Source organism: Centrocercus urophasianus, unplaced genomic scaffold (assembly GCF_019232065.1).
Source record: "Centrocercus urophasianus isolate 14NV4802_14NV808 unplaced genomic scaffold, USGS_Curo_1.0 seq_18, whole genome shotgun sequence".
Lineage (NCBI taxonomy): Eukaryota > Metazoa > Chordata > Aves > Galliformes > Phasianidae > Centrocercus > Centrocercus urophasianus.
This window is the reverse complement of record NW_024884733.1, coordinates 13,022,287-13,036,003: the sequence shown is the minus strand read 5'-3', so window position 1 is coordinate 13,036,003 and position 13,717 is coordinate 13,022,287. Positions and strand designations below refer to the sequence as shown.

The 13,717-nt window shown below is 41.8% G+C and overlaps 1 protein-coding gene across 1 annotated transcript; it reads right to left on the bottom strand.

Moving 5' to 3' along the window:
- Positions 1–2,796: 2,796 nt before the first annotated feature.
- F3 (coagulation factor III, tissue factor) lies at positions 2,797–9,091 on the bottom strand. The gene is made up of 6 exons (XM_042819641.1): positions 9,019–9,091; positions 7,901–8,015; positions 5,897–6,081; positions 5,301–5,482; positions 5,014–5,173; positions 2,797–3,910 (listed from the first exon to the last, which is right to left on the bottom strand). The coding sequence occupies exons 1-6, from the start codon at positions 9,089–9,091 to the stop codon at positions 3,771–3,773; spliced, it is 855 nt and encodes a 284-aa protein (XP_042675575.1). The 3' UTR covers positions 2,797–3,770.
- Positions 9,092–13,717: the final 4,626 nt, after the last annotated feature.

Sequence of the window (13,717 nt, the reverse complement as noted above, 5' to 3'; positions counted from 1 at the left end):
ATTCTTTTTCTTTTCTTTCTCCCGAATATGGGCAGATTTTACTGAAAGAAATTGACCCTGTGGCATTTTTTTCCTAAGAAATTGCCTAATTCATTTACAGTTACCTGCTGAGGAATTGCAGGAGGAGATGCAGGTGTTCCTCTGGGCCCTTTTGGAAGATACTGAAATGAACTATTTGGGTTGTTTTAGAGCTTGTGCCAGAAGAAGCAGAAGAATCTAACTGGCAGGAACATTTCCCATCATAGGGTAGAAGGAAAAACAGTTTTGCAGTGCATCTGTCCTGTTCATTAAACCCTGAGCTTTTTAAAGTGACCTGCTGTGTAACACTGGAGAGCACCTACAGCAGTTCATAAGGAAGGGACGCCTTTCTGTAAAGGTTCTCTGTGTTAAGGATGTGAATGTGCTACGCAGGAGGGCAGAATGGTGTGGTAACACCAGACTGAATGGTTTGGGAAAGATCTTCAGATGACTAGTGCCTGTTTCTGCCCTGTCTAGCAGATTGTTCTTTGTGTTGGAGAAAGGAGTTAAAACACGCAGAAACCCACCAACAAAGCTCCAGTACAGGACTTTTCTCTCCTAGAGTGACAAACCTAGGCTATAGGAAGCTCTCTTATTGTAGCAGCTAACCACTGAGGAACTGCAAACTGATCAACTGACTCTTGTCTGGTCCTCTTCACAGCCCACTTGTTCCTGTGTATTATGAAGTTCCAAAATTGTGCAGCAATCAGTACTAACTTGGAAAATAGGAGGGGAGTATTTCATAGCTGTTTTGTTCTAACTCAGTGCAGAAACTTTGTCCTGCCACATAAACAGTGATCCAAGTTAAGCTTATAATCGTGTTCTTATTGTTTTGTGCCTCTCAGTAGCACCCTTCTCACACTGAAAAGCTGAGTCTGCTAGGAATAGATTGGCTAAGCTGTCTGCAGCCATATCTAAGTCATGTAAAGCTGTTCATTTGAAGTAATGGCAGTCATTTTATCGCCCACAGTGATCTTAGGGCTGGCAGAAAGCTCGCATCACATCAGCCCGTATTTTCTTGTGTGAAGAAAAATTTGAATTTAAAGCGATATTATAAAATGATAGTGGCTTCTTACAGTATACCATGCTACATGTTCATTTGTACAAGTGTTATGTCAAGGAAGTGTGCAAATGTTTTTCTCCTCTTGAAAGTTGGAGGCAAAGCAGAAGATGGGGAATTAGGAGTATGAATATAATCCACGTGAAGGCAGAAATGTGCCTGTAAGATAGGCCAGGAAACTATAGTATGTAGGAAAAGCCTTCTCACATCAATTCCCTGCCTGGCTGGCCCTGTCCAATATTTGTAGAGCACTGAACCTGGCCCTGTGTGTGTGCCCTAGATATGATCTAGTATTTCTTCCTAATGACAATACTGAGAAAGTTAAACTTCTGCATTAGAACAGTTTGCATGGGCTGTGTGCACTGATCCACTGAGCTTTGCAGGAGAGGTGGGGGAGGGAAAAAGCCCCATTCTTAAATGTCTTCACAAACGGCCAGAAAACTTTAGAAATGGAATCTGTAGGCCTCGTGACTCTGGTTGCTGAGCATTGCTGAGGCTATAAAGTACTGTAGCTAGGGAGCAGAAATGCCATGGGTTTCCAAAACTTGTGCAGCAGTGGGCCGTTATTAGACCATTTAAGGCAGTTTGTAATCTGTGGGTGTTCTTTCTTTCTTTTAATAAAAACCACCTTTATATTAAAAGCAAATGAAAGATCTAGCTAATGAACTATAATTTATAACATTGTTCTATGTGGATAATCGAATGCATGGTATGGTTTAAAAAACTATGCTGTTTCCTGTGGGCTTTTGTTTTCCTATGAACTTTTGCCTTTCCTGAGCTCTACTCTGAATGAAACTAATGAAGTGGAACAGGGGAGTAATGATGACAACTTTGGAATGCTTTTAAGTTTACACCCACACACTCTCATGCTTCTGATTGCTGGTTTAAGATTCTTTCTCCAAAGAAGGCTTATGCAGAAAATGTTATTAGAAAATGTTAAATAAATTAAGCATTTATTGCTCAATATTGAGTAAAAAGTTTTTTTTCTCTCCTTGTAAATAACAGAATTCAAGAACAAACCAAACATCTGTTAACTACTCAGGCATTGCCACAGGACTCATAATCCATATGAAGGATTATATTTCTGTGTAGTAAGAATAACAAATAGCAAATGCCATCTGTAAAAGTTGATAGGCTGGGATAATTGTTTTTTTGTTATCAGTTCTCATAAAGGCAGTTGGTATCCTCTTCAAAGACACAAACACAGCCTTGAGGTATACAGCCCATTCGTGTAAACTGCTTGATGCTTTTTTTTCCCCCCTTTCTGCTTTGGTTATCCCCATTGTTACAGCAGCAAGAGGCAGAATGTTGCAGCAGCTATCAGCGTTGGGCCATGCCCCGTACTGCCTTGACTGTACGCTAGCATCGAAAGAGGTGCAGGTATCAGTGTGGGGATCCCTAAGCAAACATCCAGATGGGCGTCCAATATACTTTCCATTAGATTAAGAAGCTGATCCTGAATAATCACTTAACCAAGCAGAAAGCTGAATAGCAACTTGGGACGCTTCAAAACCTATCGTTAGTTCATGAAGTATGGCTTCTCGTGCTTTTGTCCTTGCAGGTAGTAGGTGCCCTGCTGGTTTATTTCACATGGTCTTGGTTAGATTTCTGAAACTTGTGTAAACTTCAATTGCAAGATAAGTTTCCTAAATATGTTTTTAACTTGAGTTCCAGAATGAATATTGTACTCCATTAAAAAAAAAAAAAAAGACAAAGTCTTGTTTTCCCAGTCACCTTTATTTCACTAGAAAAGTATAAATTACTATAAATACAGGTATCACCAGTATAAAAATTAGATTGTCATCTATAAAATAAATATTAAAACAGTCATAGCAAAAGGTACCTCTGAATCCCACCACCAAGATTATTTGAATCTATAGTACATAAGCTATTGATTTACCATTTATTTTGAATAAAGTTCAAAATGCAGTAACTACTGCTACTTACTCAGTGTTTGCCTGAAGTGAGTTACTAGTCCCTCAAACTGTGAAGTGTTTACCCTAACACTTACTTGGAACCAACAGGCTACCATGTCTGTGGAACTGTAGGTGTAGTGTAATCCAGATATGCTTCCCATATGGTTAGCAGCTATCTAGTGCAAGAGCATTAATTAGTGGTCACCAATACACTTAATTTGTTTGCTTAGCACTGATTGGGTACACCCAAAGATAAACAAACCAAGATAGTTTTATCCAAGAAGTGCAGAAATAGCTTCTTCGTACCATCTGAACTAACAGATCATTTCACCAGTTAATAATATTGTAAGAAAGTCAGGTAAGTAGAGGTTTTGTTTCATAGAAACAGAACAACGGTCCTTTTCATTAGCAAAGGACATATTTTTCAAATGCAGTGTTTCTTCCCCTTACGAGTACCGTAAGACTTCTGGCTCAGTAAATCTTATACTTTCGGAGTGCTTGGTCTAATCAGAGATTCATTTGATTCTAGCTGAGAAAAATGTGTGAGTAGGGTAATCATCTTGTCATCGGTCACCACAATATTCTTCCAGCCTCAGACACTGGAGACAGGACCTTCCTGGTATCTGTGGCTTTGTTCTTTTTTAGTCTGTCACTGTCTAATGGATCTTTGAGTCCACCAAAGGTTTTAGCTTCAAATTTCCTGTACCAGAGAGGCTAAAGGCTCCATCTTTTTTTCTGCCTTTGTATCTTCCACGAGTATCCACAATAGTTTTTCCTTAGACACCGTTCAGTGGTTCTTTTTCTCGTGCAGTTTTTGCTTTCTTGCGTTTGCACAGGATCACTGCTAGGATAACGGCGAGAGCAATGACTGCAATTGCCACCACTGCTATGATGATAAAGACTTCTGCTCCGTATTCTGTAGAGTTGGGGAAAAAAATCCAAGGTTCAGTTATCAGAGATGACGTCACACTGCTATAAATTCTCACACTGAACTAAAAAATGTTTTCTGTATTTCGTGGTACCATGGAAGTAGAATGATTATCCCAATGTGCACTGAATTTGTTCTAAAATGAATTTTTTGAACTGAGGTAAAGCTTTATTTCATGTGGTTCACAGTAGGTTTTAATCTAGATAGAACAACAAAATACCAAGTATAGGTCAAATCATTCCTCCAGTCTCTGCATTATCTTTGTGAAACTAAGCCCATGTGGGTATTTTTTTTCTAGGTTAAAAGCTAGAAAGTACCAATAAAAAAGATCCTTATTTAAATTGTAACATAGAATTTAACTATTTTGATATATGAAAGTGTATACTCTAGATAATAAAGTTAATTAGAAAGCAAACTTCGTAAGAGGTTTTCTACTTAATGTCCTAGTTGCTTCATCTAATGGAGAGGAAACAAGCAAGATAGTACTGTGATATTATTTAATAAATATTCAAGACTTTATACTAAAAAAAGTGTTATTTAGGCTGGAATAAAACTGGCTGATTCACAGTCTGCTCACATATTTAAGAGAAGTCAGTCTGTCAGATAATATGGCAGTGTAACACTAAAGAAAGTCTTAGTTTCATCATCTGCTTTTGAGATAATACATTTCAGTTCAAACTACAAATCAGTGGAAATGCTTGTCAGTCAGATTTCCAGCACTCCTATGCTTCAGAGATAATCAACCACTTGCACTTGCTATGGGATCATTTGTATGGGAGGATCTGAGGGAAACAGTGAGGGGAAAAAAACCCAACCACACAAAAAGCCAAACAACAAAAAAAACCAAAGCCAAAATGTAATGCTGAGACCTGAAACCCTCGTGACCAGGCAACAGCTCAGACAATTTAAAACTGAATCAAGCAGTTTAGCAAAACCCTACAGCCAATTCCAGCTAGCTAAAGAAGTAGCTACGTAAGTTCATTTCTTAACTTAGGTGTCACACTTTATAGAGTTATAAAATATATTCAAAATTGAAGTGTCTTTCTGTTGGAATGCAGAAGGCAGAACAACACTCTTCAATAGATACATACCATCTAAAGCAGTTCTTTCTACAGTGGTACAAAGCACCATGCTTTCTTGACCGTTACGATTTTCTCTGCGAGAGGGAATGATTCCCTGTACGTAGAAGCAATAGTTATTTTTGTTGTCAACACTTACATCAAACGTATGGCTTTTTGTTGCTGCATCTTTCTGTAAAGAAAAAAACATTTCTCATTTCAGGTCCTCTGCGAAAATGGCCGTGCTTTCAAGGTAGCAGAAAAATTGTATAGCTGTTATATATCTACAGGATATGTAGAAAAGCAGAGTAAAGCCTTACCTTTCCAGAACTTTGATCTTTCCAGTAATAGAGTTTGTATTCCAGGTCATGTTTGAAAATATCTCGAACACTTTGAAAGCTTCCATTAGGAAACATATATGGTGTAAGTGGATCTTGAAACACAACGTTCAGTTTGGAATCTTCTTGTGTGTGGTTTTGGATCTTTGGTTTCCCAATAATAGCTAAAAAAGCATTTTTTGAATTAAAACACTGGCATCACCTTTTTTCCCCACTCTTGGCTATTCTGTACTTCTACCATTTTCTACGTAACATGCCCTTTTCCTCGCTTTACTCCCTTCCCTTCTCAAACAGAAGAGTTTACTCAGCCAAGGCAGCACAGGATTATTAACAAGTGTCTGTATCAATACACAATGTTAATAAAGTGGTGTACAATGCAGTAAGAAACAAGTAGTGACTAAAATCTTACACACTGCTCTGCAATAAGGAGAGCAAGCTTTATGCCTGAATGTCACCTTCTAAGATATCCATAGAATCTACAGGAGAAAGCGATAGGCCAAATCCAAACCTTGTTTAAGTCAATGGAAATCATCTTGAAAGGAAGCTAATGAAAAGATTTAATTGGGAATTCTACTTACTCTGATTATAAGGTGTGAATTTTTCAGAGCTCGCAAAAAGTGGTTCTTCAAAGTTATCCTCCACCAAGGATTTTACAGATAATACATGTGCTGTATAGGTCTCCTTCACATTCCGCAGTGCATCAGTAACATCACACTCTGTTTCTATAGTCATTATGCATTTTTTTTTGGTATCAGATGTCTCCCTGAAAAGAGTAAGAAAGAAGCGTCAACACTTCCCAAGAAGACTCTCTCAAGCTATTTATACATGTTAAAAACACTTTTTCCATTCAAATTGTACAGACTTCCCTCAGTCAGTGGAATGGCCTTGCAGTATAGTAGGCTGGGAAGCAGAAGGGAAAAAAAAACCCACAAAAACAAACCACAGTTCTGCATAGGTATATTTCACAACACATTGTAGAAACAAGTGAAAAAAAAACATGAGCCACAGTAATTATGGAAAATGCCTTTTGAGGTTTTCCTTCAGTTGATTTATGAAAACAAAACAAAAAAAGAACAGGTATAGAAAACACATTGAAAATGTTATCCCTGTTCACAGATGTGTCTAAACATCATTGCCTAAAAAACGAGTTGTCCTGGGAAGATCTGCTGCCATGTACAGTAATTGCTTAATGTAACAGTGCCTGCTCATTTGTGTCCCTTGTGTTTGCATTTATGCAGGCACAAATGTCACTAAGAACAAAACATTAGCAGCAATTTTATTTGCAGTACTACGTTACAGAAGCAAGAAAAAATATTGTAAGAAACACTGTCTCTATGAATTTCTCTCTATTCTAAAGAATAGAGGATTTACTTGAGAAATAATGAATAAGCCATAAGGAAAAAAAGTTTTAATGGCTGCTTTGCATCCTAATAATGCTTTGAAAAAGGACAAAAGAGATCTGATCTTGGTGATCAAACAAATGTACATGAAAGAGAAAGAAAACATTTTAGTGCAAGTCGTCTATAGGAACATCTTGTCTGAAGAAGTTCCTCCATATCAGAACTATACCTGATTCTAATGCTAAACCTTGGGCAAACAGACTTCAATATTTCGTAAGCAAAATAAACTCCAGATTCATAAAACATTTCAACTTGCACGGTGCTAGATAAGGTTCTGTGTCCCGCACTTGTCTCTTTGTAAGACTGAACTCTTAAGCTAGGTTGTGCTACTCTGCTAACAGCGTGCTTTAAAGTCTATTCATTTAATTGCTCCCTTAGCCTAAAGAATAAAAGAGCACATTAGACCATCACGTTGGTATTTCATCCATTAGTCATGAGACTGCTCTCATTTCTAGGCAACTTTTATACACAGAAGAGACTACAGCACCACATCTTCATTACAAGTGGAAGAGTTGATGATGAAGACTCCCTTCAGGGTATGTTCATTAATGATCTATGAATTAATACGAGAGCTAAGAATGGCACAGATTTATGGCTGAACTTCACTGAAGTTTCTGTGCAGCACAGGTTTCAGACACTTCACACAGGCTAATCGTTTTTATGGCTGTAGTATTTCATAGTTTCTATAAAACATGATGACAGAGGAAGTCTTGACAGAGCTAGATGAACAAAGGTAATTTTCAGAATTACCAAGCAAGACTAAACATACATTATGGTGAATCACTGACTAGAAAATTCACATTTATCAGACACCTCCTGAGACTAAAGAACAAAGACTGAGTTCAGACATAAAAAGGTGAATGTGTCTAATATATGGCACGTCAGATCAGACGTCAGCTTCTTCCAGTACGCTGGCACACGTCTCTAGTATAGCTGGAACCACACCTCACCCCAGAACTGAAATACCAATCTAAAGCTCAGTTTCCCATTTCCGAAGTGGGCAAAGCCAGAAACCTGAAGCAGGTATTGCTACGGTCAGACATAAAGAAGTGTTAGCAGTTGGTTTGTCAATTTCCTTAGAAGTGAGCTCTTTTCATGATAAATTCTGTCTCAGAAATAATCAAACACTCCAGACACATCTCCCTCAACTGCCATTGATGTACACACCTCCATGTCACTTACCCATGTATTTCCACGGTGTAGAAGTAACCCGATGGTTTTGGTTGCCATTTTAGTATGGTTTTAAAATTGACTGAAGACCAAGTTATATTAACTGCTGTTGGTAGTTCTGGGTTGCCTTTAAAAAGAGAAAAGAGTGCCATTAGCCACGTTACACGTAACTGCTGGCTGCCTGCACTCACTGTTTAGGTAAAGGCAGCATTGCTGCTAATCACTACTTAGGGGAGTTATTTCAGGCGGAGAGGCCCAGTCCTGCCCTTTGGGCTCATGCTGTCTCACCGAAGGAATGTGCCCTGGCAGAAGTGAGAAATACGAGAAGAAAATTATTTTCTTTCACTGTTGTTCTAACTCCGAGCTTGCTGAGGTAACTCCAGATGAGTCCTCACTTTAGTTTGCGATCCAACACCCCTTAAGAACTTAGAGAATCTTGAAGACCCTTATGAGAATGTCCAAACCCCAAACAGAAGACCCTCACGTGAGAGTGTCCGAACCCCAAACAACAGCAGTGCGGTTCACAGTCCCTCGCTGTCTCTAATGCAGAAGGCATCAATCTCGGTTCCCCTTCGATTTATTTTGGGAAGACAAACTACTCAAACTATTCAGAACCCTGTGCTGCCTTGAGCACGTACATCTGGGGGCCTGCCCGGGCCGAGGGGACACTTCGGGGAACTGCCCCAGAGGAAAGCGCGGTGGAAAACCCCGCACGGCGGGGCGAGTCGCGACCCCCGCGACCTCAGGGAAGCCAGCGCTGCGCTAATCCATACCCCGTTGCTTCCTAAATGTGGCCTCCTTTGCCGCTCCGATTAGCTCAGACCTGGCGACAAGGGAAACGAATCTCGCCTCTCGCTCCCGGTGCCGCCGGGAAGCCCCGCAGCTCCCCGGCTGCGGACATCAGGACGCCCGTGGAAACAAACCGCCCGAGGCGCACGAGCGCTCCGCCAGCTGCGCTGAACGACGGGACCGCCGCTGCCCCCCGCCCCAACGGCCACGCGCGAAGTTTCTGGCGGAAGGCAAAGGCCGCCGCGCGTGGCCGCGGTCCCTCGGGGCCGCCCTGTCACGGGAGCTGAGCCCGCGCGCACCCCCCCACCTCGGCCCGCCGCTCCCCTCCCGCCATCACCCACCGGCGGCGGCTGCCAGGCGGCACAGCAGCGCGCTCAGCAGCACGGCTCGCGCTCCGGCGGGGGCACGCGGCATCCTCGGGAAGCGGCTCGGCGACGTCGCGACGGGGATAAGCGCGGTGAGCTGCGGCCGGGACGGTCCTTATGTCTGGGAAAGAGGCGGAGACTCCGCGGGCGGTGCGAGCGGCGGAGCCGGGTCCCGCGCGGGGTCAGGGAGGACGGGAGAGGGGCTGTCCTTCAGCGTTCCGGCATCGCAAGGTTGCGCAAGGCGGGACGGGGGTCTGCGAAGGGACGGCCCGCCGCGGGAAGGGGCCCGAGAGAAGGGGCGGCTTCGTGCCCAGAGGCACCTGGCGCCGTGCTGCTGCGCGTCCCCGTGCGCCAAGCCCGGCTCCCGTCCGGCCGCACGGTGGGATGCTGGTGGGGCCGGGCGGTGCTCCCGCCGAGCTGGGCCGGCTGGCTCAGGTCTGCACCTTCTGCAGCGCCAAACGTCTGGCCGGCCTCCGCTCAGCACACAGAACACAACTGTTGGGCTCGCTCCTGTCAGGATAGACAAAAAATAACCCCCCCCAAAAAGCCCCAGACACTGGGGATTTGTACCTCAGCTTTCCTGTAAACCAGACACCAGATGGACGCTTTTCCTACAAAGCTGTTGGGAAGATATGTCATTTTCACAGGTAGGAAGGTATCTTGGACAGGTTTGCTGAATGCTTCGTCAGTGCCGCAGGCTCTGTGCCCCCAGCGTGGCCCGTACTCATTGATCGCCGCAGTGCTGCTTCGCCAGGCGATCAACCCAAGTTTTGGGGCCTGGGGTCTGCTTTCATCTAATGCTCGAGCTGTAGAGGGAGCTGTGTTCGCATTCAGCTCGGGATACTTCTGCTGGGAAACAGGCGGTGTGAGAGAACCTTGTACGGATATAAAGGGGATAGGTGCATTTTGCAGTGTTATGCTGACATTCCTTTTTGAACTGATGATGGTTTTTACAAGGTCTTACACTTGGAAAATATGTGTAGGAGAAGACTAATAGGGAAGTTGCATATTTAATTGCCTTTAATTTTCCTGCTTGGTGTACACTTAGATGCAAGCAATCAGTTATTTTTCATAATGTAAAATAAACACATATGGATCCAGATACAGTGGCAATTTCAACCAAAATCTCCATCATATCGAGTGTTTCAAGGTGTGCCCGAATCCTGGATTTTTTAAATTATCAGCATGTCTTCACTGAATCCCTTCTGATTTTCCTGCCTTGTTTTTATCAAGTTTCAGCACTGTCTCCTTGCAGCTGTATGTCAACATTACCTCAGCGAAAAAGCATGCTTTCAGCTTTGTGCAGAATCCTGATCTTGTGTGACTAGAATTTCAAGGATGTCACCTGGTAAAATCACAGCTGATTTCCAAAGGACATTACAAAGAGTTATAGGACCTATTTATCTAAAAAATGAAAAAAGTGTTTTCTACCAAACCTTAAATCACTTTTAAGCTCTGTTTCCAGTCAGATGTCCTTGCATTTCAGTTACAAAAGAGGGGAAGTGGGCCAGCTGTGATATGGAGATAATCTCAACATCCCATCTTTGCTCCCATTTCCTCTGTCATGACTCTTGTACCAGAGAGAGGTGAGGAACCTTCCAGGCTGTCTGGAATAACCACCTTGACCAGTGTTACCTTATTCCAGCAGCATTTCCAGCTGCTCAGCAATGCGAGGCTTTTAGCTGCGCTGTTGAGTGCTGTGACATGAGGGAAGGAGGTGGCCATTTGCAGCAGGCCCAAACAGAAGAGTGTATGTGGATCAGCAGGGGTGATGGGCTAACTTTGCCAAGCTAGCTGTGCTGAGGGAAGGAAGTTGAAGGGAAAATTTGATAGCTGGGTGTGGGGGAGCAGTGTGGCTAGGTGATGTTCATGAGAGAAGGGGATGACAGATATGGGAGAAGCACTGAGGCGGAGAAAAGCTGCTGCTGCTGCTGCCTCTGCTCTTCTTTCTCCCATCAAGCCACGAAGCAGATCTGACTGAAGGATAAGAACGGCTGTGCTGCCCAACTCCAGGAGCCAAACTGGGAAGCGAGAGGAAGCTGGTGCTGCCTGACAGGGCTGGTGTCACTGGGCTCCCAGGCTGCTGTGCGGTTGGCCACTGGTTGGTGGCACTCTGGGTCATATTTCCTGGTCACATGAACAGTATTTCAACAGCATGTTTAAGACATAAAATTCCCCACTTACTTTGACAATATGTTGCTACATGCAGGCAAGCATTATGCTGACTTAGTTCTCTGGAAATTTCCCTCAGCATTTAGGATTTGGCTCCCATATCGGAATGTCAAAATGTAATCATCTACTGTGTGTATCTCTGTCCTCTATAAGAGGATGATATAGTCATCCTCTGCTCGTCTTACAATTAGCAGAGAAAAATATCTCCCCTAAAGTGAAATCCATATTTTCCTAGTGCAGACATCTAACGGAAGTCAGATGAATCCATTAAATATTGAAAAAAATGATTGGATAATGGCAGGATCTCAGTGTGACTTTATTGAATGTGCGGGAATCATGCAATAGCAAGAGACTGGCTCCCTCAGCGTAGGGAGATGACTGTTTCCACTCTGTGTCCCTCTGGTGAGCTTAGTGGAATTCATTATTGGGAAAGTTTGCCAGATTAGGAACAGACCTTGCAGATTTTCATTCTTTGATATCATGGAAGCAAACCACACATTGATTATAGGAAAGTTGAGAAGAAAAGGGGAACTAAGTCTATGAAACTCCTGGTTTTGGGAAAGACATGTATGTATTTAAATCTGTAATATCATGTACTAGATCTCCAAACTGGTTAGCTTTAGAGATAGCTAATACCTTATTGCTTAGCAAAGCAAGTTCAGCATCATATGTTTTCTGTACTATCATAAATCATTTGCTTTACATGACATCCATAACAGATCAGTTTCCCTATGCTGATAGTTTCCCAACATTCTAAATAATGTTTTGTAATACTTACTAATGTTTTGAAATTTTGTAGTGCTACAGAACATTCATCATTCCATGCTGACATAAAAGTTAGCAATGTTGGCATGCCCAACAGTGAAAAATTCACCTATGTAAGATTCAGAATCCCTCAGAGCTTTTTCCAAATTGGAATTGCTCCTAATAATTGTTCCTTTTGGTTGACTTTTAAGGCCTTTCTTTAACGTGTCTCAGTGACTCAAATTACCGGGTAATGAATTTACATAAGCAATTAATTATATTTAATTAGATAAAACAGAAGCTTAGGTAGAAATCTCCGATATGGTATTTCTTCTGCAAGTATCTTAATGTTCGTCCCGCAGAGCTGTTCTATCAAATACAGTACTAGAAAGGCATACACAGCACAGTTCTTTGTTCTTTCAATCTTTTCCAATTCCAATCAAGATTCTAAAGAGCAAAGACCATTCAAAATCTTGAAATGACAGTAAGTTTACATCAACATTTTCTGCCTGTGCATGTCAGTGTCTCAAACTTATCAATAACTTAGATTATTTTATTATTGTGGGTTGCTTTACAACTATTTTGTACATAGGGAGGAAACTGTATTTACCCAACTTTTCTCTGGGTATGCTGAAAGTCTGTGGTGAAGTCAGGAACGTACGATATCATGACTTTATACCATTTTCTGTTTTGTGACATTATCACAGGATTATGTTTTCCTTTTTTTTCAAGCAAAGAAAAATTCATCTCTATTAGAAGTCTCCAGTGAAGATAAAGGAAACACAGAAAATTGAATTCAATCTTTAGATACTTCACATACGTCTGTAAGTTGAGTATCTGATCTGTGAGAATGTTCTGCACCAAGCTGTGGGGTGATTACACTGCTGAACATCAAGCCAAAAAAAGTAAGGAGACTACAAACACATCACAGATTTAGAGTTTATATAAAAATGGCTATACTGACAAAATTTGTATTACCTCTCTTGCAACCAGGAGGATTTATATAACACAGTAGGTTTTGGTATCAAGACTCATTTTTGATGTACAGAAAATGAATTAGCGTGATTTTTCTGATGCCTGTGGTAATCAGAGTCATTAGATTAGTAGAATGGAATGGAGAAACAACTTGTATTCTTAAGAGCAGTGTTGTTTATACATAGAGAGCTGTTTATTCCTGAACTCTCCACACCAATGAAATTCCCAGTAACTTTCTTGTTTATCTCTGGCTTTGTTATTACCTAAACTATGATAAATTATTTTGTGATTCTAAAACTGGTTTGAGATTTTATTAAATCACACGTAGCAACAGAAAATAACAAAGCTACACTGAGATAGAACTAATTTAAAATTTAAATCCAAATCTTGCAACCAGTTCCTCATCCATCAAACAGATCACTTATCAAATCCGTATCCTTCCAATCTGGAGAGAAGAATGTTAGGAGGGGCCGTGTCAAAGGCCTGACTGATGCCCAGATCGATGACATCGCTGTCTCTTCCCCGTCCACTGATGCACTTACACCATCGTAGAAGGCCCCTAGGTTGGTTGCTTATCACAGAAGGCCACTCAGTGATCTTCAGAAGTCCCTTCCAAACCCTGAGATTCTGTGGTTCACTGTGTGATTCTGAAATGGTTTCTTCACTCCCAAATCTGCTTATGTGTATCTCACCTACAAAGAGCGTGGGCATTGCTATTATCAGTCAGCTTCTTAGCTGTCCGCTACATCATAGGTCTGCTCTAGAGGCAAATTCTGAAGTGGTT

What these genes read in the sequence shown, in the direction of transcription:
- F3 (XM_042819641.1), bottom strand. Translation starts at nt 9,091, where the DNA reads ATGCCGCGTGCCCCCGCCGGAGCGCGAGCCGTGCTGCTGAGCGCGCTG. An exon ending in ATTCACACCTTATAATCAGA is followed by an intron (nt 5,483 to 5,896) that starts GTAAGTAGAATT and finishes ATGCTTTTTTAG; the next exon opens with CTATTATTGGGAAACCAAAG. An exon ending in AGAAAGAACTGCTTTAGATG is followed by an intron (nt 3,911 to 5,013) that starts GTATGTATCTAT and finishes CCAACTCTACAG; the next exon opens with AATACGGAGCAGAAGTCTTT.